Source organism: Acanthochromis polyacanthus, chromosome 21 (assembly GCF_021347895.1).
Source record: "Acanthochromis polyacanthus isolate Apoly-LR-REF ecotype Palm Island chromosome 21, KAUST_Apoly_ChrSc, whole genome shotgun sequence".
Taxonomy (NCBI): Eukaryota; Metazoa; Chordata; class Actinopteri; family Pomacentridae; genus Acanthochromis; species Acanthochromis polyacanthus.
Genome location: NC_067133.1, coordinates 4,873,888 through 4,899,626, shown reverse-complemented (window position 1 = coordinate 4,899,626; position 25,739 = coordinate 4,873,888). Strand labels below are relative to the sequence as shown.

Here is a 25,739-nt window from a genome sequence, read left to right as displayed (position 1 = left end):
TATATATGTATGTATGTACATACATATTGCTATAGTTCAGTCTCTAGATGCTGATGCTATAAAAGTGGTGATAAAAACACAGGAAAAATAAAATAAAATGAATAAGCATTAATGCAGTGCCATACATGCATAGTTAAGGTCAAAGTTGTTCTTATTTATTGACCTTTTTAGACTTGTAGGTTTATTCTGGCTGGAAATTACATAAACAAGTGACAAAATATGATAGGACATTGTGCTACAGATGCAACAATAACTATTTTCTAAAATATTACTAATAACACTATGTTCTAAATCTTCCTTACCTTTTCTCTGTGCCACTTTAGGCTTTCTGCCATACATTTGTACTTTTTAATGATTCCTTCCACTGCGCTCACTGGCACTTGAAACACTTGGGCATGTCTTTATAGCCCTTCTCCGTGTTGTGAGAAGCCACAATGCACAGCTCTCTCTCTGGATGGATCCAATAACAAGCCCACTAAGCTCTTAGACATGACTTGGAAATGACAAACTACAGCATCAGCTGTTCTCAATTTGTATTGTGTTAAAAGACATGGCAGAAATTACCGGGACAGCTTGGAATGGTATTGAAGCAGCATTTTCTCGACCGTGTCAAGGGGCATGAATCATTTTGGTTTTTGCATTTTTGGTGAAAATGTAAAAACAAACAAACAAAAAAAAAAAAAAATCATAAAAATAGGCCAAATTTACTCATCCCTTATACAATGTCTTACTGTATCTTGTCACATGTTAATGTCATTTATATCCAGAAAAAACTTACAGTATGTTCAAAATTTGAAGATAAATTTTGGACATTCTGGACTTCAGCATATAGTTTGATTGTTTCCCTGGCAGCAGCTCAGTGTCTCGTTGGTTGACTGTATGCTAGCAGAAGGTAAAGACACAGGAAATAAAGGTGCAGCAATGCAAAGCCACACATATATCTCTTTCACAGCTGTGAATGGGAAGTATTTGCATTGATACATTAAATACATTTTTGCTAAATACTAATGTTACAAAGTCCTTAAATGCAGACAAATAAATAAAACAGTTTATTAACAGTGTCTTTTGAATAGGACTTTAAAGTGAACAATCCCTTGTGAAATAAAATGAAACGCTCCTTTTTCATGACTATATGTTGATATTTTGAGTGTGTTTTCTTGCAGTGCTTGCTTTTCTCTCTGGACTTTTCTTGTCTAAATAATAGGCTTTATTCTGTCACTAGGTATCTCGGTGTCAACTAAAATAAACTTGACAAGCACTGGTATGTTATTAAATGTCAAAGCAGAACCGCAATTATTCAGTTACACATACAGGTGTGACAGGTTTTACACAGGCTGTCAAACAAATGCTTCTATTTGACTGACTTGTATGAATTTAATGAGTTTGTTTGTAGCTCCAACAAGCAGTAATATCGCCTTGCGCTGTAGTGAGTAATGCATATTCTGAAGACAACTATAGCTCAGTTTGCACATCGGACACGGTCTAATGAATTGAATATTAGAAAAGATAAACTACAGGCCCAGAAATGTGCAACAACACAAATTGGTCTAGTCGCGGTGCTTTTCGTTTTCCACATTTATCATTAGATTGACTCTCATAAATGTCTCAGATCAGGTTCTGTCAAGATGTCACTCAGTCATTATCTTCAGTTAATCAAGGACAAAATCAAAGAAGTCTAGTTTCTGTTTCTACAATAAGTGTGCTGTTACCGTCTACTGATGTTTGAAGTTGACAGAAGTTCAAAGCAGGTCAGTGTTTGAGTGGATATCAGGATAAACTGTTGGCGGGTCTGTCCCACTCCACCTGGCTTCTCACTGGAAAAGATGCTCCTTTACTGGGAACCTGCGGAGTCTCTGTCTCCCGTCGAGGAAAATCCCAGCTCAAACCAGGCCCGTCCCCCTCTTTGGAGCTCACCGTGGCGTTAGAAGTTGCCATGCCTTGTTCTTGCAGCACCGTATCGCCACAGTGCGTTTCGCTCACACCAGGCTCTGACAGACGCCCACTTTCACCGATCAACTCCGAGTTCCCCAAGTCAAACAAAGCGTCGTTTTCACCGATCCCCAGTCCAAAGCTCTCTAACATATCCATTACAGACGGAGTGGACGGGCCGCTGGGATTCTCCTCCTCAATTAGACTCAGCGTCGGCAAGATGTCCACCAACTCTGCCATCTCCATTGGCCGGATTACCTCGGTGATGCTAGAAGGGAAGTCCAGCTCCCTGTTGTAGGACTCCTGAGCAGCCAGAACCGTGTAGCCCGCTTCCAATTGTGCAACAGCAGCAGGCTCCAGTCCAGACTCTATTAAAGCGCTCGCACATCCTAATTCTGACTGCCCAATGCTCGTGAGGTCTGCAGTCGACTGAGAGATGTCCACAGGGTAGCCTCCCTTGGCGACGCCCTCCATTAACACCAGCGCAGCCTCTTCAGGGACGACGGCGAGTCCTGCTGGAGTGGAGACCTCAGCAGTGACCACGTTTGGGGGAGTGACACTGACTAAACTCTCTGAAAGGAACACGAAGGTCAAGTATTAATCCTTGCATCATTGGTTCTAAAATGTCACGTTGCTTCTTTCAGCAGAGATCATTTTCTCAGAGTAAGGGTAAGCTTCTTATGTAAATAGTGTCAACTCCTGTATTTTCTAAATTTGCCTTTGGTGTTCCCTCAAGCTGTTTCAATATCAGGCATGCTTTCTGCTATTTGACCAACTATTAATTCAACAGCTGCTTCTACTGGATAAAACTTACCTTGAAATGAAAAATTAGAGCTTCTTTCATGGGGTAAGACTAATTTATTCTTGGGATTGTAAACAGGTTGGAGAGCCACACACATTTTTTTTTTTGCCTTAAAGTGAAGCCATACTGAGAAGGGATCACTTGCCATTTTGATTGATTGAGTAATAACTAGACTCATTGTATTATATCATAAGGAGCAATTCTTGATGGAGTTATAGAAAGGAGACATGCTGCATATCCTTTTATTGGTGGCAAAAAAAAAGTCAGTGGTGCTTTATCTTGGCTCGCGCTGCTGCCGCCCACTCTACATCAGTGTCAAAACAGGTTCATGAAAGTGTACCGAATGGAGAATGTACAGCAAAGCGCCCTGTAAGGAAGGACAGACTAAACTAATACTAAGCCCTGCTTCTTTTAGAGGCATTTTTAAGGTGTTTTTTTTCCCGACAAAGCAGCTGGATACAATTCAAATGTGCACAAGTACATATACTTACTTTATCATTCTAATGCTTGATTATACATGGGTCAATCTATAATTGTGGGACTTTTTGTAACAGAGTTGACAAGTATCATAGTTGACATTTTTGCTGTTTTCAGACCTAAAATCAACATGGCCGCCTGTAACCAAACACCACATGGCATTTTTACACAAAGATTCTTCTAAATATTATATATACAATTGAGTAAAATTGAAATTGAAATTTTTTTTATAAAGATATTGTAGTAAACCTGTTGACATGCCATAAATCCACACTTGACTCACACACTACTTTATATTAAATAACTCAGAAAGCCTTGGAGTCTTCCAGTCTTTTCTTCAGGAGGAAATGACATCATGTGGAGCTGATCATGTGATCTGGAATTAACACACTTCCGAGAGAGGTGTTTTTGTAATGGGGAACTTAGTTGAAAGTGATTTCTCGGACACAGGTACATTTTGTTATTTTCACTATAAAATTTGATATATGGCCAAAAAAGAAATATCTGTCATGATTATCTGAACCTAATAAAAGAACACAATCAAAACTATTTTTGAATAAGCTCATTTTATTTGTTGTTTAGCTAATTAGAAAGTGGTTGTTATTAAATATGGATGGTTATTTAGTTGACATTTTAGTGATATCCAGTCATTTTTTATTAATAAGTGATTATTTCCATAATAAATAATTATGGAATTTGTAAAGACATGATCATAATAATCATAAAAAACATTTGCTTTTTAACTTTTAATAAAAAATGTATGCAAGATGTATCCCATGGACTCCAAAAGTCCCTCAATTATACATATCATATATACACACATATCACAAGGTAAGTAAGGAAAGAAGAAAAAAAAAAGCAATTTTCCAGGTGCATCTTTAGAAGTTCTGCATAATGTGTACAATATCCATAGAAAACATTGATGTGAGCAAGAATTTTATTTCACGTTTTGCAGCTTGAAATATTGTGTGCTTTTACAGACCAAACAATGCAGTGGTGGCTGAAGATGTTGTTTCCTCCGAATCAAGTTTTTTTTTTTTTTTTGATATTCTAGACAACACATCATGAGTGAAACAAGCAGTCAAAGCCATAGCTGATTATTTCCACCTTGAAACTGCAGTGTACTGATGACAGTCTCAAAGACACAGATTCAGACTTGTGGGGTTTCAGAACAAACCCAGTGTAGAGTTACATGTAAGCCATTTTAAGGCAAGACGGGGCCGTTTTCTTTTAAAAGAAATGCTTCTAAATAACATGGAAGTGAGTTTTTAGGGGTTAAATAACTGACTGGAGATGGACTTTAAAAGTAAAGGCTTGCCAATATACACCCGCATCACAACTGTACCTGTAATGGCTCTTGCTTGCATCCGATGGGGCCATGTCAGTCTGGCAGTCAGACTCTCCTCCTCTTCCTCACCGTCAGGACATGGCGGTGGGTCTCCTCCCATCACCAGGCCCAGAGGCACTGCCCCCACCCACTGCTTGGACCGAACACACTGTAGACAGTCCATAATCCAGCGGGCATCCCTCCAAACCACATCCAAACGCTACGGAAACAGATCAAAACAACAGACAAACTCAAAAAATACAACTAGCAAAAGCTATAAAACAGCTCGACACCAAATGTTCTGAGAGTGATTTGTCTTGAACCCTCCTGTTGTCCTCATTTACTGGCGCCAAAAAGTATTGTTTCCTTGTCTGAAAAATACAAAATATCAGCAAAAAAAATTCCCCAAATTTCTGATAATTTGCAAAACCTTCAAGAAGAAAGTTCCAATAATTCCTTAAAAGTTTCCCTTAAAAGTTTTATTTTAAAAAAGTCCCCCAAATTTAGCAAGAAAATTCTTGTAAAAATGTTCAAAAAATGAGTAAAAATATTCCAAAAAATATCGAAAGTGATGACATATATATCAGTAAAACTTCTAATATTTTTTAAGAACATTCACAAAAAAAATCAACCAAAATTCAGCAAAAATCGCTGGATTTTGGTTGATTTTTTTGTGCGTGTTCTTTAAGAAACATTTTTAACTTTTCTTTTTTCCACCAAAAAAGGTTCAAAGATTTCCCAAAAATGTTGAAAATGTGAACATCAGAAGCTTTACTGTGAAAATATTTTTTTTCCCCCACATTTTCAAACTTTAAAACGGGTCAGTTTTGACCCGCAGGACAACATGAGGGTTAAGTTAAATATGTGGTTGACTTAATACAACTTATTAATTGCAGTGAAGGCCAGCTAAAAAAAAAAAAGCCTTCGTCTCTTATTCATTTTCCCTCATTAAATAGAAATTAATCACAGAAGAAGATTCCCTTCTTGTCAGCTCTGACATCATTAAGTTACAGCTTCCTGTATGTCTCACAAGTTCTCCTTTGAAGCATTCTACCCTGTTTTTGTTGCTGTTTCCGTGGCCTTACATGGGAGAGCTCGGTGATGTGGTTGAGTCGCTCCCGGGCCTCCTGCACCTCCTTGGTGTCTAGTGCTTCCCTCAGAGCCTGCTGGGCCAGATGAGTGTCCAGCTCCAGCTTCACCCAGGCCTGGCAGTACTTGGAGAGGAAGTCCCGTTCGTACGTCCAGAAGTGAACTGGTCGATCAGGCAGAATCGAGAGGAAAGACAGATCAGTGCATCATCAAACTCACGTCTCTTTAGCGAATCTTATCACACCTTTACTGTGGAAAATTTCAAGAAGTGCCACAAGAAAAGACGGCTTTAAAATAGAATCAAAACAAATCCTAAAGTATGGATGAAGAAGAGGATCAAAGCAGGAATTGACTAAAGAAAAACAAAAAAAGGGACTCATCTTCAGCAGATCAAAAGATCAGGTAGTGCATCTCAGTCTGCTTTATTCATGTTGCATTTTCCTTCCAAACTGGCAACTGGAATGTGTTTTTTCTGGGTTATTTAAAATTCATTCCTTCATTCCTTTTGAAATGAGACACAGTCATGGATCTCATTGAGATATACGCCAAATCAAAGGAATCCTGTCACTTTTTTCATGTGCAATAATGTTCCATACAGAGACAAAGATACTGGTGGCAGATATTTAGAGCAACACTGAGGTGCACAGCAGTCCTACTTCCATGGACAGAATACCTTAACAGAATAGACACAGCTCCATTAAATTCATGCATTTAATGTGTGGTATCTTATTTTATTTTTCTTATTTATTTTAATTATTATTTTTCTAGACACTTCACACAAACACTTTTAGAAACTTGCAATTTGTACTTTATTTCTGTTTGACTACGAACCTCTGTGTAATTGTGTATATTCCATTAACCTTTGTTTATTGTTTGTTGTACTCTGGCAAAATAATTTCCTCCAGGATGAATAAAATAGATCTTATCTTATCTTAAAGTACTCGTTATTGATCATCTTTGATAAGAGGGACTACTCAGCTGTTCAACTCAGGAATAAAGCAGTTACTGAGAGTTGAACTGACATTTAAGTGATACTGCACAGGGGAGGGGGGTGTTTCTTAGCAGTGAGATTGATCCAGGGTTAATTACAGTTCTCCAGTTACCCAGCTCAAAGATCTGCAGAGGCATGGTGAGTCCGGGTTCCTTGGTCCCGACCAGAGGCCAGTAACTGGAGCTGAAGTCCTCACTGGGAGGCAGCAGAAGCAGCACGGACAGCTTTTCTCCAAACTGCAGCAGCTCCCTGGTGTACACTCCATACTGATACGCCTGCCAGAGACCCAATATGCTTTAATATATTCCAATGGGAATGTAATGAAATCATGAAACTGATCCAGAATAATGACGATATAATGCAAAAACAGCCACACCAAACAGCTTCAGGAGAGTCTTTTCATTCCTAAATAACTTGTGAGATAGTTTAAAAGGCCAGGTGACCGTTTATAAAAGCGTTTTTACCCTGTAGAGGGGGATGTTGAGCTTTGTCAGGAGATGCGTTACTGCTGCTCTCAGAGACCTGACGAATTCCACCAGACCGCTGCTCTCCATCAAGCTGTCCTCCTCGCCGCTTAACAGGTTCTGAACACTGCCATTGGTTGCCGTGTAAACATGACTCTGGAGCCACGCCCACTCCTCCCTGTCGAAACATTACATCATAAATCCTCCAAAAACTAGTCAAGATACAAGAACATATCACTGCATGCTGCATCCTATCAGCTCCTAACAGCACATCTCATGTTTCTGGGTTGCTGTCTGGTGTCGTACTGATTTGAGCTGACGTGTGGTGACCTCATCAGCTGTGTTACCTGGAAACGTGGGCGTTGTGTCGGACCCGAGTGTGGCACAGTAGATTGGGTAGTCTCTGAGGCACCAGAACCCTGATCTGTTCTACTGAGCTGCACAGCTTCAGGATGCCCACGTACAGACCCGACTGGGCCCACTGAATGCTGTGCCTGTGGAAGGACAGCTTCTCCTGCAAAACAGAGAAAAATGGATGTGCTGCACGTCAGTAGAGGGGAATGTATAGATGTGTTGTACTTCCTGCGTCTTGTTTTGCTTTGTAATTCCGTTAGCTGTTTTGTTTTGGGCTTGCTAAATTAATTTCAATGGATTTTTTGGGTAGCACAGGAGGTAAAATCACAGTTCAGTGACGCTCAGTGCATTTTATAAAGTCTGTGGTGTGTGTTTGTGTCTCTTTCAAACAAACTCCGGTTCACCTTGAGCTGCTCATACAGCATGTCCATGGCGGTGGGCTCAGGCAGCAGAGGAGTTCTGCTGCGGTTCTTTTCCAGGCGGGTCAGAGGGATCCAGTGAAGCGGCGGGTCAGGAGGGCTGCAGAAAAATTAAATGCACCCACCAGAGAGAAACGTTTGACTGATTAATATAAAATAACCCAGCCAGTCTGATAACCAGTTAACACTGGAAAAATGCTCCTCTCAAAACGAGAAAAAAAAAATATTTCAAGGAACTTTTATCTTGAAATAAGTGAAAAAATCTGCCAACAGAACAAGTGAAAAATGGTTTGGTAAGATTTCTTGAAATAAGATATGATATTTAGAATACTGAGACCTTAAAATTCGCTGGGAAAACTTATTTTAAGCTCTATTTTAGCAGGATTGTCAAGCTTAGCTGTCTTGAAATAAGCCAGACGTGCTAAAAAAAATAGCAGTTTTTCACTCAAAAATAGATTTTTGCCTTCATGTGACCTCCTAATTTGAGATGTATGTAACTTATTTTGGATTTTCTTGTAAAATACAACTCAAAACAGTACTACAGATAATTTCAAGATTGTTTGACTTAACAAGCTATTAAAGATGCATTGTCTTAAAACAAGTCTCTCCATCTGCTGAAATGTTAAATTGAATGTATCTTACATCAAGCGGGATGAAACATTTTGACTAAAAATAAGACAAATAGACTTGGTAAGATTTTGAGTTTTTGGAGTGTATTATCTCCCTTAAGCAAGAGAAATTCTAATTTGGGTGAAAAAAAAAAGCCTAGCAGACTGATTGATTCAATCTGGTACATTTTGGAAATGTTTCATTATGAGTCAGTGACTGTAAGGAGCTGACTGATGAGTTGGAGACCTGCCTTTCAAACAGAAGACAGACGTGACAGCCTGAGGGTGTAAAAAAAAAAAAAGTCTGACAGCGATTAACAGAATGTAGCACGAGACTCTTTCTCACCTCGGAGGGTTTGGGAACTCCTTCAGAGTCACTAACAGCACGTTTCCCTGCCTGTCTTTGAGCGGTTCGTAGTACACCTGGCCCAGGTCCTCGGTTCCCAGGGAAGACTGACAGCAAAGGAAGATGGGAAGAAGGTAAAGCAGAAACATGAGGATGAATAAATATGAGGATATTTGAGATTAATTTGGAAATCTGTAGGTGCAGGTGCGAAGTCTGACTGAGGCAAGCCTTGCAAAAATTAGAAAAGGAGGAGGAGGAAGAGACGTAAAGAGGTCATTAAAATAGCAATTAATTCATTTTTGATGCATCTTATCTTTGAAGTAAGCTGCTTAAGTTCCTACCTGCAGCTGGGAAATAGCTCTTAAAATGTTGTGCCTGTTCTGGAGGAGGGAGGAGGGGGATGAGTGAGCGGAGGAAAGGGCTTGCTGGAGCCAGGGCACTTGCTGCCAGGCACAGGACAGCTAGAGGAAAAGAGACACTCAGTGTTACACTGTAAATTACATTTTGAGCCGTAATAAATGCTATATGTATGCTGACTGTGTTCCAAATCGCCTGCAGGGTTTTATATATAAGATAAACAAGATAAGATAAGCCTTTATTAATCCCACAGTGGGGAAATTTACAGCGTTAAAGCAGCAAAGATAGTGCAAACATTAAGGAAGTGAAGCACAAAATAAAAAAAAAAAGATCCAAAATAAACCAAGATATACAAGTACGAAATAGAAATAACAATGGTGTGTACAAATTATTATATGACTGGAAATATTGACATAGTAATAATATTACACAGAGGATTTTTAAAGTCCAGAATGTTGGTCATTCTTAGTTACATTTTGAAGAAAACATATTTTCTGCTGGATTATATTTGTTGGTGATGTATCGTGAATATGTTTCTAATTCACATATCTTTACCATTCATGTTATTGCGTTATTGTTGCGCCTTTTAAGCCTACCAATCATATATTAAATGGAGTTGAAAATGTCATCCTGGTAGCCCAGAAAAAGGAGGTGAAGCATGATGGGAAAGTTTTCGTGCCTGAACTTAGCCGACCCTCTCACATGTAATCTGAAAGAGTCAACCAAACCGTGCTAGCTGCCTATGCCTAACCACTTACTTTTGGTGCCAAAATTCTAACAATTAGCAAACAAAAATCTAAAATAAACAGTGAGTGAAAACATAACTTAAACCAGCTTAAGATTCCATGTAGGGATGTCCGAAATTGGCTTTTTTTCCAATAACCAAAAGGTCGATATTGTCCAACTTTCTAGTTCTGATTCCGATATCAACCAATATCGATACGATATATGTGGCCTATTTAACTCATTTTAGGTAACATCACATATCTCCTGTTGTGGAATTAACACATCATGCCTTATTTTAATGTGATGCCCCATTGGATGCATTCTCAACTGCAGCAAGGCTTTCAAATGTAAACACTGTCAGTGCAAAATAAGAAAACTACTTCAACTTAAGTTTTGGAAAATATGCCCTTTTTTATTGTCTCAAACAACAGCTTACACTCTTCCTCCCTCCATCGCTCTCTTTCTCTATGAGTCCGTTAAATGCAAGTGAAATCCAGGCAATATTTTATCGGTTTTCATGATAGTGAAAAAACTGATAACGATATTGAACGATATTACATTTTTATGCCAATATCAGGTTGATAATATTGGTGGGCCGATATTGTCAGACATCCCCAATTCCATGCCATCCTTTCAGGGTACTGCAACTCAAGAAAATCTAGCCTGTGATGGGAGATTTTCCCAAGTTTTCAGTGGAAGTGGGATGTGCTGGAGCTATAGGTTAGAAGAAAGACTTTAATTTAGAAAGATAGGGTCTGAATCCTGGCTGAAACTACAAATTAATCTTGACTTTTAGCTAAAAGTTGCTTAGACCGTTTCATTTTTTTTCATACTTCTGCTAACTATAGCTTTGAAGTCTGAAGTTCTGTTGCTGACTTATACTTCTATTATCTCCTCCTACCTCATTACTGTGACTCTTTAACCACGCCCAATGCGTACGTCGGCGGGGTTATTGCATTCGGTGCGGTATCTGGCTGGGTAAGTATGCATGTATGTATGTATGTGGCTATGTCCGGTCCGATATCTCTGCAACCGCTGAAGTCTGGATAATCAAACTTGGCACTGAAGATCAGTCTAAGGTCCCCTGCTCAGTTGTGGAGTTACAGGTCAGCAGATCAAGTAGGAAGGGAGATACATACGATGATCAAAATTGAGACATATTGCATCAGTTGTATAGGGAGGACAGGGTTTTCGCCAGCAGAGGGCATGGTTCTGCCCTCTACTGAGGGCTCATCTAGTTCTAACTGGAAACGTTTTCTACTATGTCACAATCTTGACTTCTGTGTAGAAAATATGGTCTTGCAGTTCAGCTGTATAGGAGGTAGAGTGTAATGACAGATCACCTTGGCAAACCAAATGAAGTCGTGGGTGATGGAGGTGGAGCAGCACTGGATCTCCACCAGTGGGATCTGATCTTCAGCTGTCACCAGGATGTTTTCCTTGTGGTAGAACACAGTTGCCAAGTACACACCCCTGATAAGAATATGAGACAGAGCAAATAAAGAGAAAACACAGAGTCAGAAAAAATGGAAACGTTTACTCTAGGACAACTTTCACTTTCAGAAGTCATTATGAGTCTAAACAAGCATATTTTTTTGATATTGCACAGCACATTTTTGTTGTTATTTTAATCATCTGGACCACAAAATCTGCCTGCTGGTTTCAAAGGCATTTCATCCTTTTAGAAAAACAGACAGAAGCTGTAAAAAGCTGAAAGAATAGTCTATTTTCCAACTTTCTGACATTCCTTGAAGTAACCAAGTGTGATGAGCAGTTCTGCTGAAAACATTAACCAAAGATAAACTTTTTAAAATTCTGCAAAAAGCTAGATATTCTGCAGCCCTTACATTGTAAAAAAAAGAATATTTGTAAATTTTACAGTGAGACACTATTAAATTATGACAGTAACAATCTGTAAACTCTGAAACAGTTTGATACAGTTTACTTAACACTGAATCACCGTAAATAAGTTAATCAGGGGAAAACTGTATTTTTTTTTAAATATCTTGAAAAAATTACATTTCCCTTCACTTGCACAGTTGTTTACTGGACATACTATGGACAATACTGTCATTTTTGCATTTATTTCTCAAAAAGAATACCAATTTCTACTGCTGGTAGAAACAGGCCTTTATATTTATAACAACTGACGTGACAATTTTTGCATTTATTTCATGCAAAGAGCACAGTTTGCACCTGTCAAATTGATGAACTGATACATGGTTTAATATTTATGACAGCTGTAAGTGGAATTTTTGTTAAAAATACACTGATTAAAAGTTAAATACATTAATTGTTGTGCTGATAATGGGAAAAAATGCTGTAATAGTTAATTTTATAGGTGTTTTCATGTAAATTTCCATGTAAAACTAAAGTTTCTTCAAAGCTTAAAACTGAACAGTGAAATATTGAATGAAGCACATTTTCTAACTGTAAAATCAACAGTATCAAGACATTCCTTTTCCGTAAATGAAGAAAATGTTTCATCGTGATTTTACAGTGGCGTTCTGGCAACCACAGCTGCCAAAATTTTAACGTAAAATTTTTATTTATTTATTTTTTTACAGTGTAGCCCAAACGTGAAAGCATTAGTGACTCAGCCATACCAAGAGTCATGTGACTAAAACTGAGCCATTTTTGGGATGAACGGATGTGAAGAAGAAAGCATAGAAACAAATAAAAAATGTTGGCAGTAATCGATAGCATGTAGTATTAGTAACACCTGTGGACACTGCACATGTTAATTCCAGGTCTTTCCAGCTTTTGTAAAAGAAACAATCAAATCAATAATTGTCTCGATATGACTGATGCCTTTATAACTTTGCTACACTGCACACAAGACATTTTTGAATTCTTTCTTCTTCTAGCCGTGGCCGTCAGGTTTCCGCAGAGGTGTGGGACTTTACATTGCAGTGAAAAATCAGTCGTGACAGAAGCAAAAAACTTCCAAAAACTGTTTGGATCTCAGAGCGTTAAAATACGACAACATTCTAAACAATTTGAAGTGTAAATATCATCTGTTCAAATGATGTTTATTCTTCTGTTCTGTGTTCAACTACTTTTTAAATACACAGTTGCAGTTCATTTTCATGCATGACCACCCTTTCCTATTTAGGAGCTGTCCTATTTATTCTCTCTTAGCTACTGATTCTGGTGAGCGGTATACATTCATTGCTTGCAGCGGGAAGAGGCCTGTATCAATCACTCGCCGCTGGCCACAGTCCACTGATTTCACCTCATTGTCCTGTCAGAAGTCCCCCTCACTAATCTTGCAGCTGCAGCAGCTCTAATGTGACTACTGTTCTTTCCAATGAGTGTAACAGATAAGAGTTTGCGCTTGTACTTTGTAGTCTACACTGCTGTAATCGCATCACATTAAATCTCTTACTCCTGACACCCTCAAGGCACCGTGGGACAGGTAAGACAGATGGAACGCTACCTCTGTAGGAGACGAACAAACTTGGTGGCGGACTGGAACAGTTGTTTGATGCCTCGAGACACTGACAGACGCTTACTGGGACTCTGGGGCTTAGAGCTCTCTGTGGAAAAGGGGAGAGGAGGATCAAGCTGGGTGAAAATCATTTTATCTGTCAAAAAGTACATTCACTGTGCTCAAGGTATTTGACTGGTTGAAGGCAGTGAAATAGTTTTCCTTGTATTGAACAGAATTAATATGGTACATAAAATGAAAGAAAAGTGAGAATATCTACTTTTTATATAAAACATCACAACAAATGTATTCTTCAAGATGATTATTAACACAAAAACAGAAAATAAAAAAGTGTTGATATCAGTTCTATCAGACTGCAGCATCATTTGCCTGTTTTGATTCGATTAACCCATGGGTCGATATATAATTGATGGACTTTTGAAGTCCATGGGATATATTTTTATTAAAAGTAAAAAAGCTAATGTTTTTATGTTCATTATGATCATGTCTTTACAAATTCCATAATTGTTTATTATGGAAACAATCACTTATTAATAAAATATGACTGGATATCAGTAAAATGTCAACTAAATAACCATCCGAATTTAAAAACAACCACCTTCTAATTAGCTACGCATTAATAAAATGAGCTTATTTAAGATTTGTTTTGATTGTGTTCTTTTTATTAAGTTGAGATAATCACGACAGATATTTCGTTTTTGGCAATATATCAAATTTTATATGGAAAATACCAAATTGCATCTGTGTCCAAGAAATCACTTTCAACTAAGTTCCCCGTTACAAAAACACCTCTCAAGGAAGTGTGTTGATTCCAGATCACATGACCTGCTCCACATGATGTCATTTCCTCCTGAAGAAAAGACTGGAAGACTCCAAGGCTTTCTGAGTTATTTAATATAAAGTAGTGTGTGAGTCAATTGTGGATTTATGGCATGTCAACAGGTTTACTATAATATCTTTATAAAAAATCTTCAATTTTACTCAAATGTATATATAATATTTAGAAGAATCTTTGTGTAAAAATACCATGTGGTGTTTGGTTATAGGCGGCTATGTTGATTTTAGGCCTGAAAACAGACAAAATGTAAACTATGTTATAAAAAGCCCGTATCAGAGGGACAACACAAAGAGAATAAGCAACCACTAACACCTCATGTCACGTTAGGATCACCAATTAACACACACATGGAAAAACCTTTAGAAAACCAAAGCAGGCACAGGGAGAACGTGTAGAACACCACACCACTGTGCTGCACAAATTATATATCACCAAACAGCCATTATTACCTATGCAATATCCTCTGTAATGTGACTCTTTGGCATCTTCCAGCAGCTTCCTCACAAGGCCCTCATGGTTTCTGAACTCTGACTTGACACCAATGCACTCTCTCCAGCCTGCTCAGGATGAAAGAGAGAAACATATTCATTTCATGCAATCAGGGAAAATCATTCAGACAGCAAGAACTAATTTGCAGGCGAATCCTGAACGCAGCTTACGTTTTGGTGATTAGGAAGCCAAAGCGCTTGCATGACCAACCATCTGTATACTGTGACTCTGAAAGTTCTATGTTGACTCATTCTAAGTCACTACAACTCTGTCTCGGTTTAATTTGGGCAGGAATTTTAAGGTAAGTGCTATTTATTGGATATTTCAGTATGGTAATAATCATTGCTATTATCAGTATGATGGCTGTATCTTGACCTATGTTTGAATTCCTATTAACCCTCCTGTTGTCCTCATTTACGGGAACCAAAAAATATTGTTTTCTTGTCTGAAAAAAATCCCACAAATTTCTGAAAATTTGCAAAACCTTCAGGAAGAAAATTTCAATAATTCCTTAAAAGTTTCCCTTAAAGGTTTTATTTTTTAAAAATTCCCCAAATTTGGCAAGAAAATTCTTGTAAATATTTTCAAAAATGAGCAAAAACCTTCCAAAAAAACCCTTAAAAATATCTAAAGTGATTACATGTATATTAGTAAAACTTCTGATATTTTCTTTAACCCTCGTGTCGTCCTGTGGGTCAAATGGACCCGTTTCAAAGTTTGAAAATGTGGGAAAAAAAACATTTTCACAGTGAAACTTCTGATGTCCACATTTTCAACATTTTTGGGAAATCTTTGAACATTTTTTGGTGGAAAGAAATGTTTAAAAAATCAACCAAAATCCAGTGAGTTTTGCTTGATTTTGGTTGATTTTTTTGTGAATGTTCTTAAAGAAAATATTTGAAATTTTACAGACATATATGTAATCACTTTAGGTATTTTTTCTTATTTTTTTGGAAGATTTTTACTCATTTTTTGAAAATATTTACAAGAATTTTCTTGCCAAATTTGGGGGATTTTTTAAAATAAAACTTTAAAGGGAAACCTTTAAGGAATTATTGGAATTTTCTTCCTAAAGATTTTGCAAATTTTCTGACATGAGAATTTTTTTGCTGAATTTTTAAAAATTTTTTCAGACAAGGAAACAATATTTTTTGGTGCCCGAAAATGAGGACAACAGGAGGGTTAAGACTGACTATTCTTCATTTTCATTCTCCATTTCAAAAGCATTTTTTTTTGCTTTGATAGACAGCGTAGGGCGGTAAATAATAACATGTTGTGCAAATAAGGGCGTGAGGGTGGGGGTCAAGGGAGGAAAGATTATGCGCCATATTCAAGCTCAAAGCAGTGTGGAAACGAGGCTTCATTTATCTACCACCCATGACTGGATTCCACTTATTTCATATCAAGCTTGATGCCAGCCAAGTAATTTCATTTCAGTGGGTCAGAGAGAAAAAGAACGGAGCCCCTTTTCAAAGCACTTGGTCCACATTCATCAAAGTTTTTGCAGTTCAGCATACTCACTGGAGGGGGCAGCGCTGACTGGAGTGGAGCACTGAGGCGGGCCCCATCCTTTCACATTGTAGGCACTCACTCTTACAAAGTAATGCACTCCCTGTGTTTGGACAAGCACCAGACCGCCAAATTATCACCATGCATTAACTTCATGAATCATCCATGACAAGACAAAGAAATCACACAGAGCTCTCATTATTAATTCATCCGGTTAAGTAAGGCTGTTGGTGAGTGCTCTCTTATGGGAAGTGGCTCGATTCGGTAGATGATGATACTTGAGCAATAAATACATGTATGTAAGTCGCTAAGCGGCTGAGCTTCTGTGTGTATCTCTAGCATGTATGTGGTTGCCGTTGATATCTGTGTGTGAGTGTGTGGTGCATGACTTACTGCTGTCAGTTCCTTGATAATATAGGAGGGGTTCTTGGTTTCTGTAACCTGCGCTGAGCCAAGGATGCGTTTAAAGCTGGCTGAGGTGCTCCATTCCACTATGAACACAAAGCAATCCCAGTGGCAGATTTACTCCCTGGCTTTTCTCAAAACCCCCAGAAGGTAGAAGTAAGGATCTGAGTGTTTACAATGTTGGGAACTTGCTATAGCTGGGCATAATCGACTCTTGGCTGTGAAGCTTGACATTTATGCATCTGTAAAACTAAGTGGCAAAAACAGAGCCCGAACGAGACACAGGCTTTTACACCTGCAAGCTTCAATAAATAATTCCTTCAGTTATTGATTAAACTTCGGTTCATTTTTTTAATCATACATCTCCCTGAGCCATTTATCTATCGTCCATCCATCTCTCCATCCATAATACATCAAATTCTCCTTATCTTACACACCACCTACCTCTGTAGCGGGTGATGAGCACCGTGGTGTTACCCTCTGGCTCTTTGATCACCACAAACAGAGATGATGTGCTGGTTACCAAGATGGATACATGCATGGGAGGGCCGGGGAGCTCTGGATGAGACATGTAAAAGACAAACTGATGATGTATTCGGTGTGACTTCATCATAAAAAACACGTGACTCCTTATAATTTAATGGGATTAGTTAAAGAAGCAATTTCCTCCTGAGAATTGAGGGAAAAAAGTATCTTTCAATCCAATTTTCTTGTGATTTCCTGCCTTTTTGGAAGTAAAACAACAATTCACAATTTAGAATTTTATAAAAATGTTTCTATTTCAACGACAACAGAACAATTTTACAATAAAAAAGCAAAACAGCAACACTTTGAAATCAAAATAGGCTGACAAGAAAACAACAACGTCAATCCATTTTTGAATGAAACTTTAAGATATTAAATCAAATAACAATAGTGTAAAATTTTAAGAGTTTCAATGAAACATGGTAATAAACAACTATTTATTTATTAAATTAATTATTTTACATTCAATGTGAACGTAAGCAGAGCTAGCTAGCCAGCTAGCTAGCTATTAGCTAACTCCATTAAATCGTTCTCATGTCCATAACAGCTGACATTCATAAAAGGGACATTACTTTTCCTGAGAAAAGTTTAACTGAACTCTGACTCCAATTTAGAATTCCTGACATGTTCATAAACAAGTAAATATATGATTACCATAGGTAAAACAATGATATCTTAACAATTTTTGACTTAACTTTACTCTTTTCCTGGCAGGCACATTTTGCTGCCGTCTCCATTTTGTCTCAGCATGAAAACAAAGTTCCCCCCATCCCATCCAGACACTTCAGATATCATTGGAAAGGCCAAGATGTCCTCTAGTAAGCACATCAAGATTTGGTAGGGTAGCTCACATGAATCATAAGATATAGATAAAAACAAATGTCCAGTATAGAGGATATAAACAAATTGGCCAGGTCTCTGGAGGATGTTGTGAAGCAAAACGTACACAATCAACGACCACTAGCTGATAAAGACAAGAATCCTCTTCTTCTGACTCTTAGCCCAACCTTGTATTGTTTCAAGACACCGTGGGAGCCATTTATTACAACCACAACTGACACCTTAAAGGCTGCGTGTTATATACCTTTTAAACAAGTTTCTTTAAATCTCATGTCTCCAGAATTTGTATTTTAAATTTCAGCTCAAAACACTGCACAGATCATCCACTCTACAATTTCTATAACACCTCTGGGTTTAGCCCTGGTCCAAACAGGCTGTTTCAGTATCTGTCGCATTAAATCCATCTGAGCTGCTGCTGTCCACACCCTTTATCAGTAAGAAGGTTGCAGGCACATCTCTATGACAAGCTGTGTTCACATTTAATAGCTGACTTTAACTATCCAGCATGAAAATGACAGATGTCAAAAATCATGATTAGAATTATGACTAGTTGTTACACTGTGATTAGTTTGAATTTTTATCCTCAATGTCTACAGAGTCATTCTAAGCAGTCACAATGACGCTTTGAGTTATCTGTAATTCAGTTTACACAAGTCAAAATAATACTTAGTTTCGCAAATGTCATTATGACTTGTCTAAATTGTTGAGTGTGATGCTGCGCTTGTAAAGGTTCCCATTGGATATTAGTCCAGCAAAGCATTTGAACAGTGTAACGGCAGCTGCTGTGGTTGACGAGATCAATGGAAAATACGACAAAACAGGAAGAGATTATCACCAAGAAGTCTGTGGAGAACGAGAAGTTGTTAATCAGAGACTTGTGGTTGAAATTTCCCAGAAGTTTGGCCTCAGGCTGCTATGACATGATGGTAAAATGATCCGCCATACGCAGTTATGGTTGCAGTGCTATAATGTTTAAAAAGGAGGCAAGTGCTCTCCACCTCCCACTCGCCACAGCTTCTGACAGAACTACAGATATCTGTAATGTCATGTCACCCATTTGAAACTGCAAGTCAAGTTTTCTGTAATTACATTTTGACTGTTCATAAATCAGTTTCAAGATATCTATGAAATCATTCTGAATAGTTCAAATTTAATTCAAGATATCTCAAAAGGACAATGTAGATACGCTGAACTGAGATTAAAGATATGTTAAACTCTAATTATGGTTAGTCGGAATTAAACTTCAGACATTTGAAGTCGACATAATTCAGTTGCAGATATCCTCAAATGAATGGACGGCATTTGTCATGGGAGAATGACACAGTAGATTTCTGAAATGTTCTAACCGAGTATGAAGAATTACAGATATTTGCAACACATATCAATGTTATTAAATGTTATAATGGTTTGATATACACCTCTGTCTGCATCTACTCTGCTTAGAGAGTGGCAGAGAAGAGCCCAGTGAAGACGAGTCACATTCTGATCAATGGAGAAGGAAACAGAAAGAGGAGACGGTGTTTTCTCATATTTTGTGTGTCTGTAGACACACCAGGGACATGCAATTATGTTCAAAAACAATGCATAATGGATTTTAGCATAACATGGCTCCTCAAACACTAGCCCAGAGTCTCAGTTTTGTGACCAAATTTAAATGTGCTCTGCTCTTTGACTCTAGCCAAAGGGGTTTTATAACCAAAAGCTGTGACCTGCAGTGAATCGATTACTATAAGCCATTGGCCTCAGACAAAAATTCCTCTATGTTTTACATTTTAAGCATTTAGTTGACATTTTTATCCAAAGAGATTTGTAACAATATTTGTGCAAGAGAGTAAGCTTAGTTTCACTGCACACAAAGAGAAAAGCTGGCGCCTGATTGCTCTTACAATAACACTGTGGTCATAAAAGCAGTGAGGGAAGAGAGCTGGGAGTGCTTAAAAAGAAATGAAATAAGAGCTAAGGGGAAACATCTATAAAGAGCAATCAAAATAAGTACAGAGGGGACATCAGAACACGGCTCCAGAAAAAAATAACATGCATCATTTGAATTAATGGAGAGCCAAGAGGAAGAAGAAAAGACTCCAGCAGGTTGGTGCCTAGAATGGAAAGCCAAGAGGCCTGACACAGCAACACAGGCTGCACCAACGCCCTGAAGGTGTTCCAGGTGTGGATTTTTACTCACATATCTACCAGTACCAAGGCTGTATTTGATATGGACAGCCATTGGAAGGAGTGCAGGACATGGGAGAGTTTGGGAAGCCTGATGACAAGGCAGTCTGCTGAATTTTGGATGAGTTGAAAGTGGCCAGAGGGAGACTTTAAAGAGGCCAGTTAGGAGTTACAAGAGGCCGGAATGGAAATCGGTAAAACTTTAGCAAGATGGTGGGCTGAATACCTGATCACGAAGGATCTTGTTGTCAATGATGGAGGGCTTTGTAGAGGAGAGCCGGGGCAATAAAGGGCCTAGCTTGTTCCAAATGAGTTTAAAGACAACGCTAAAGAAATAATAAAACAGTAAGAGGAAGAAGGGATGCAACCAAAGTGAATCAAGAGCACTGACCTGTCTTGTGGAAGTTCTCTCTCATCCGGCAGTACAGTTGCAGCCGGAGTCTCCAGAGGCGGATGTGCCTCTGAACTTCAGCCTGTGCCTGAGGTCCTGCTCCAGCCTTCTTCACTAATTCAGTCTTCCTCTCTTCTACCCGTTTATCTGCTAGAGCCACCAGAGCATCCAGCTTCAGCGCCCACTCTGCTGGTCGGCACACTGAGAGGTAATAAAATAAGAACAAGTCAGACCAAGAAAAGGGACATATTCTGAGTCGAGCCTTATAATAGTATATTAAAACCATACATTCCCATCAGATGTTCTGTTGATTTTTGATTACTTAAATAATAAGACTTACAAACAGGGTTGTGTCTGGCTCCTGCCTTCGTCAGCACATGGAGCAGAGGGGAGTTGTGGGTAAGGGCAGCCACATCCAGGGGGACCAGGCCCTGATCGCTGACCCTGTTCACCCCTTTCTCCCTCTCTCTTTCCCAGTCCTTCTCTTTCTTTTCTCCTCTCTCCCACAAGCTTCCCCCTCCACAGCTTGTCTGTTCTCTGGACAGCAGGCTTTGTACAGCCAAAGTGTCCTCATTTTCCACCGCCTCCCACAGGGTCTTGTACTAATGGGCAGCAGGAGAAAGCGTGCAGGGCCACAGGAGGATGGGGAGGCGAAGGAGTGCGATGGAGGAACAGGGTTTTATAAAGAAAAACAGATTTATTTTACAAGGTTGTTGTGGAGGCAGAGGAAGTAGGATGAGATAGCAATGCAGGAAACATTCATCAAATCATAAGTCAAAGCGGCTTAGGATGATTCATTCATACATTAACCTCCTGAGACCAAAAAATAACAAGATTTCAGTTGTCATGGTTGATAAATTATGAGACAAAATCAGCCTATTGAAAAGAACAAGTGTAGAACTAAAAAAACCCATTATGTTTTCATGTTCTTGCTTTTGTAGTGGACATCAGGGCAGTGCTTGTTTTTTGCTCTCTGTGTTTGTATTAGAAAAGAATTTTGTTTAAAAAAAGAATTCCTCCTTAGGGACCCTCATCTCCTGCTATAAAAGTTATATTTAGAACTTTTTCCATGAAAATAATGTATTTAAAAGATGCCTTTGTTGTGTCTCTACAGTGTTGCTTTTTGAAAAATCTGCAGACCTACAAAGCCGTTGCCTCTCTTCATTCTAGCCTTTTTACTCGCTGCAGCTCAAGCACACCAGCTCACCTATGATTCTTTTAAAGCACCATAAAACCACTCTGTGCTTCACAGTGACAAGTAATCATTCAGCCACACATGTTCAAAACAGACTCTTGAGGAGAATAATGATACATAACCAATCTCTGCAATTTGACAGGTTTGATTCTTTCGGTTTGCTACTAACAAAACTCTGGGACTCTCCAAACTAGTTTTAGAATTGAAGAAGCCGCTCAGATGAGAGGTGAAACGTCTTCAAGATCACAATAATAAGTCCAGTTGCCTGAACTAAACCCTTCACCTTAAGATGACCCGGACGACTGAGAACCTTCACAGACAACCTGGAAAGACGTTTTTACCATTATTGGCTACATGCGAATAAAAATGTAGATGAGAGACACATGTCCACAAAATGTATCTTCAGGTCTCAGGAGGGTGGTGACAGAGTCAGTCAAGGAAAAAGGTAATAATTTTAATGGTAATGAAGCAATGCCAGGACATTTCAGTGACCAGATCTGCCCCAAAAACATCAACAAAATATCTTACAGCCTCTGCAGATTTGCCGAGGTGCTTCGGTGTGACTGTTTCCGCAGCAACAGATGATTCTCCACCCTTCAGTCTCACGGACAGGTTTCTGTAGATGCGTTTGGGCGAGACGGGACCCAGAGAGCGCCGGCGCTGGGGTGGGTTCCTCATGGATACAGACATGGCAAGAAAGGAGAGCAAGGGAAGAGAAGAGGAAAAGAGAGGAGAGAGAGGGTAGAACAGAAGAGGATAACTAAAGAAAATGAAGAAATAGTAAGCAGAGGTGTGACAGATTGGTTTAGTAATTAAAAGAAAGATCAGGTCCCCCAACTTGACAGCCACAGAGAATTATATAAAGCAAAGGTTAATAGAAAGCTGGTTTGCAGCATAGTGGGGATCAAAGTGAGAAACACAAAGAGAGAAATGAAAACAGAACATAAAGTCAGGATTACACAAATTTACATGCAGTAAAGACAGTTTTCTGCTGACTTGAAGGATGGGCTGAGCAAAGGGTTGTGTGGGCGGATAAATGGGGAAAAGTTACAATGCCTGTACAGAGCAGATGAAAATGCCTTGAAGCATTTATTTTCGTGCCTCTTACTATTCTCCCTTTTGTTCTTCTTTTACCTGCTATTATGTGACACGGGTTTTCTTCGCTCTGAATAGAGTCTTCCAGTGCACAAAGGAACGGACCCATCGATCTAATTAAAGGATGAAAGGCGTGTAGAAGAGCCAAGATTCCTTCCTGTTAATCAATTTGAATCTCCTCATATCATCAGCATGAAGATGAAAATCCATCACCGCTACAGTAATGATGGTTCATTATCAGTCCCATTGCCTTTTCATCATTACAGTCAGTCGCTATTGCGCCCGAAAATCTGTCTTACAGCTTTTATTTTCAACACTTGGGCAAAATGCAGCCTGGCATAGTGTTTTTTTCCTCCATCCTCTTCAGTCAGCAAGTCCCTTTCATTCGCCACTGTCTTTCTTTCCTCTCCTTTCACAGCCCTACAGTTTGAAGTGATTTTTATGCCGCTTTGATTTACGTCATGCCCCAAGCATCCAGATATGAAGAGAGCATCTTTGTAGATGCATGTTACTCAGGCTCTATCATCTCTGTCATCTCACTCTTGTCATTACTTTCCCATCTAAACAAAAGCCTCAAATTTCTGTGATTATTTCCACCCATCTCCCTATCAAGTTAAGTCTTAGTGTGCTGAATAATGCACCGTCTTTGTGTGAAAGCAAATACTCCCCTGGCTGGTGTGAGCCGAGGACAGAATATGAGGGCTCTGGCCACAATGACGCCACATCAGCACTGTACCTGCCACCTCAGTGGGTGACTCAGGAGCTCACACAGTACCCGCACTGTCCATATACATGGATACGGGTGTATAGGGGTCAGACCGACCATTGTTATTGGAACAGTTTTCCCCTTTGTTTGCTATGTGGAAAGTGCTGACGAGAAAGTTGAAATAGGAAATAAGCTTAAGTGTTTGCCTTTTATTGAAGCTGCCTGAAGACAAGACAAGGCAAAACATCAAAATAGCCCTGCAGTCAACAATCTCTATAGCAGTTATGTGAGCAGGGTAGTGCTACCTATCTACAGACACACACTATAGAGTCATTGTGGTTTTTGCTGCATGTCAGTATCTCAGGCTGTGGCGTTGGGTTTTTAAAAAAAATTAAAATTCTTACTTCTGTACTGCGACTGACGTGCTGACAGTAGAGTCTGTGGTGTATATCAAAATAGTCTTTCCGGTTAGTCTGTCTGCTAAATGCCGTGGTTCTTAAGTTCAGCAGTGCATGCAGATCGGTGATGACAAATATTTCTGAGCCCCCATGAACTAGTAGTGCACTTTCATTTGTGTGAGAAAGCTTAGAAGAAATCAGAAAAACTACGACCTTTATGTGAAGAAATTAATCACACATCTCACAGTGGCAAAAGGTAGAATTACAATCAAAATGTAGGTCTGGACATACAGAAGTGAGTACACACCTGAAATGATTCAAAACTGTATTATTTCTCCATAAATGCATCAGGTCTAAGGAGAGTAATAATAAAAAGTACTTTATAAAGACCACACTGAAAATCCAGAACCCAAAGTAGAAACGAAACAAAAGTGAATACATCTGTGACTGCTGACACAAAAGCTAGAAAACCTGTGGTCACTGCAACCAAACACACAACACCTGTGATTTCAAATGATCCTGACTGCATGAACATGGTTATAAAATGAGCAGTGAAAAGCAGAACGTTCTCAGTTTTGGACCTATTGGCTGTTGCTCTCTGGAAACACAGTCGCAGCAGTAATCAGGAGGTATGTACCAAGCCATAGTACCACTAATCAGAGCTGTAGCTGCTGCTCTCCTAAAATGACATCCTGGACAGTGTGCTAATTGCACAATCTAGCTCTGAAAAACAGATGGTCAGCTGCTTTAGACTTTTGCAAAGAGGTTATCAATGGAATGTCAAGATGTCAACCTCTATGGACAGCATCCAAGAGGAAAACCCTTACATGCTGTTTGGTGCAAATCCTTGCTTCGCTAAAGAACAGTAAAAGAATCCTTATGAATATTGGGAGAACATTCAGATTATACCGAGATAAATTCGTTCAGCTTGGAAAATGTCCAGCGTGTTTGATGTGAACGTGACCAGGACTAAAACCAGTGAATGCATCGTCCTAACAGTGAAGCACAACGGTGGAAGTGTGATGATGAGTGCAAAAGGTATAACAAAGGCAGATTACATTGATCGATGGATGGCCTGTGGATATTCCAAAATACTGGCTGACGAGATGAGTCCCGGTCTGCCGAAGCTTGACAGTAGAGAAACATTCCAGCATGATAATGATCCAAAGCAGTCAGCCAAAATCACACAAGACTTTCTAAGGAAGAACATGAAAATATGACCTGGGCAAGCATGCCACACCATTTAATTAATCTTAGGGATGTTTTACAGAGAAAGGCAGAGCAATACAACCCATCTGGCAAAGAGCAGCTGAAGAAAATAGTCCCTAAGGAACATTTCATCCAATGATTTTTTTTCTAATGACATCTTCCATGCTGAAACTATGGAGTTTGTCAAAACAAAAGTGGACATATGGTGGAAAAAACAATTCTTTTAAATTTGCATTGAAAGTGCATTGACTTTAGTTGCTTTGACTTCCAAATGTGCGTCTGTATTTTTAATCTTGTAAATCTGAACAGTTTCGAACATTTCCTAAGTGCAAACAGCCTACTGTGGATTTTAGAAGAAATGCAGTCATTGTAAGGTGAATATTGTTGAATCAATAGACTTTTAGGTGATATTACAATGGAGGGTGTACTCACTTCTGTTGATCAGTCTCCAAGTTTAACAACCAACAACAGCAGGACATTAGTGTTTTAGTTTTCTACATTTCTAAATCTGATCCAATCAGTCATTTGCAAAGTTTTATTAAGGTTTCTGCAAACCACAAACTATTTCTATTATTTAGGATAACTACAAACATGCAGTAATCAAATTTAAAGAATATTCTACTAAATTAC

General features: G+C 38.9%; 1 protein-coding gene across 1 annotated transcript; it reads right to left on the bottom strand.

Moving 5' to 3' along the window:
• Positions 1-1,054: 1,054 nt before the first annotated feature.
• Positions 1,055-24,300, bottom strand: LOC110961196 (ankyrin repeat and fibronectin type-III domain-containing protein 1-like). Its single transcript, XM_022208726.2, has 18 exons — positions 22,230-24,300; positions 20,847-21,108; positions 20,507-20,707; positions 17,026-17,139; positions 16,570-16,667; positions 16,189-16,279; positions 14,628-14,735; positions 13,329-13,428; positions 11,233-11,362; positions 9,148-9,267; positions 8,807-8,913; positions 7,838-7,952; positions 7,427-7,593; positions 7,080-7,257; positions 6,728-6,890; positions 5,621-5,787; positions 4,554-4,755; positions 1,055-2,501 (listed from the first exon to the last, which is right to left on the bottom strand). The coding sequence occupies exons 1-18, from the start codon at positions 22,389-22,391 to the stop codon at positions 1,768-1,770; spliced, it is 3,219 nt and encodes a 1,072-aa protein (XP_022064418.2). The 5' UTR covers positions 22,392-24,300; the 3' UTR covers positions 1,055-1,767.
• Between the last annotated feature and the right edge of the window lie 1,439 nt (positions 24,301-25,739).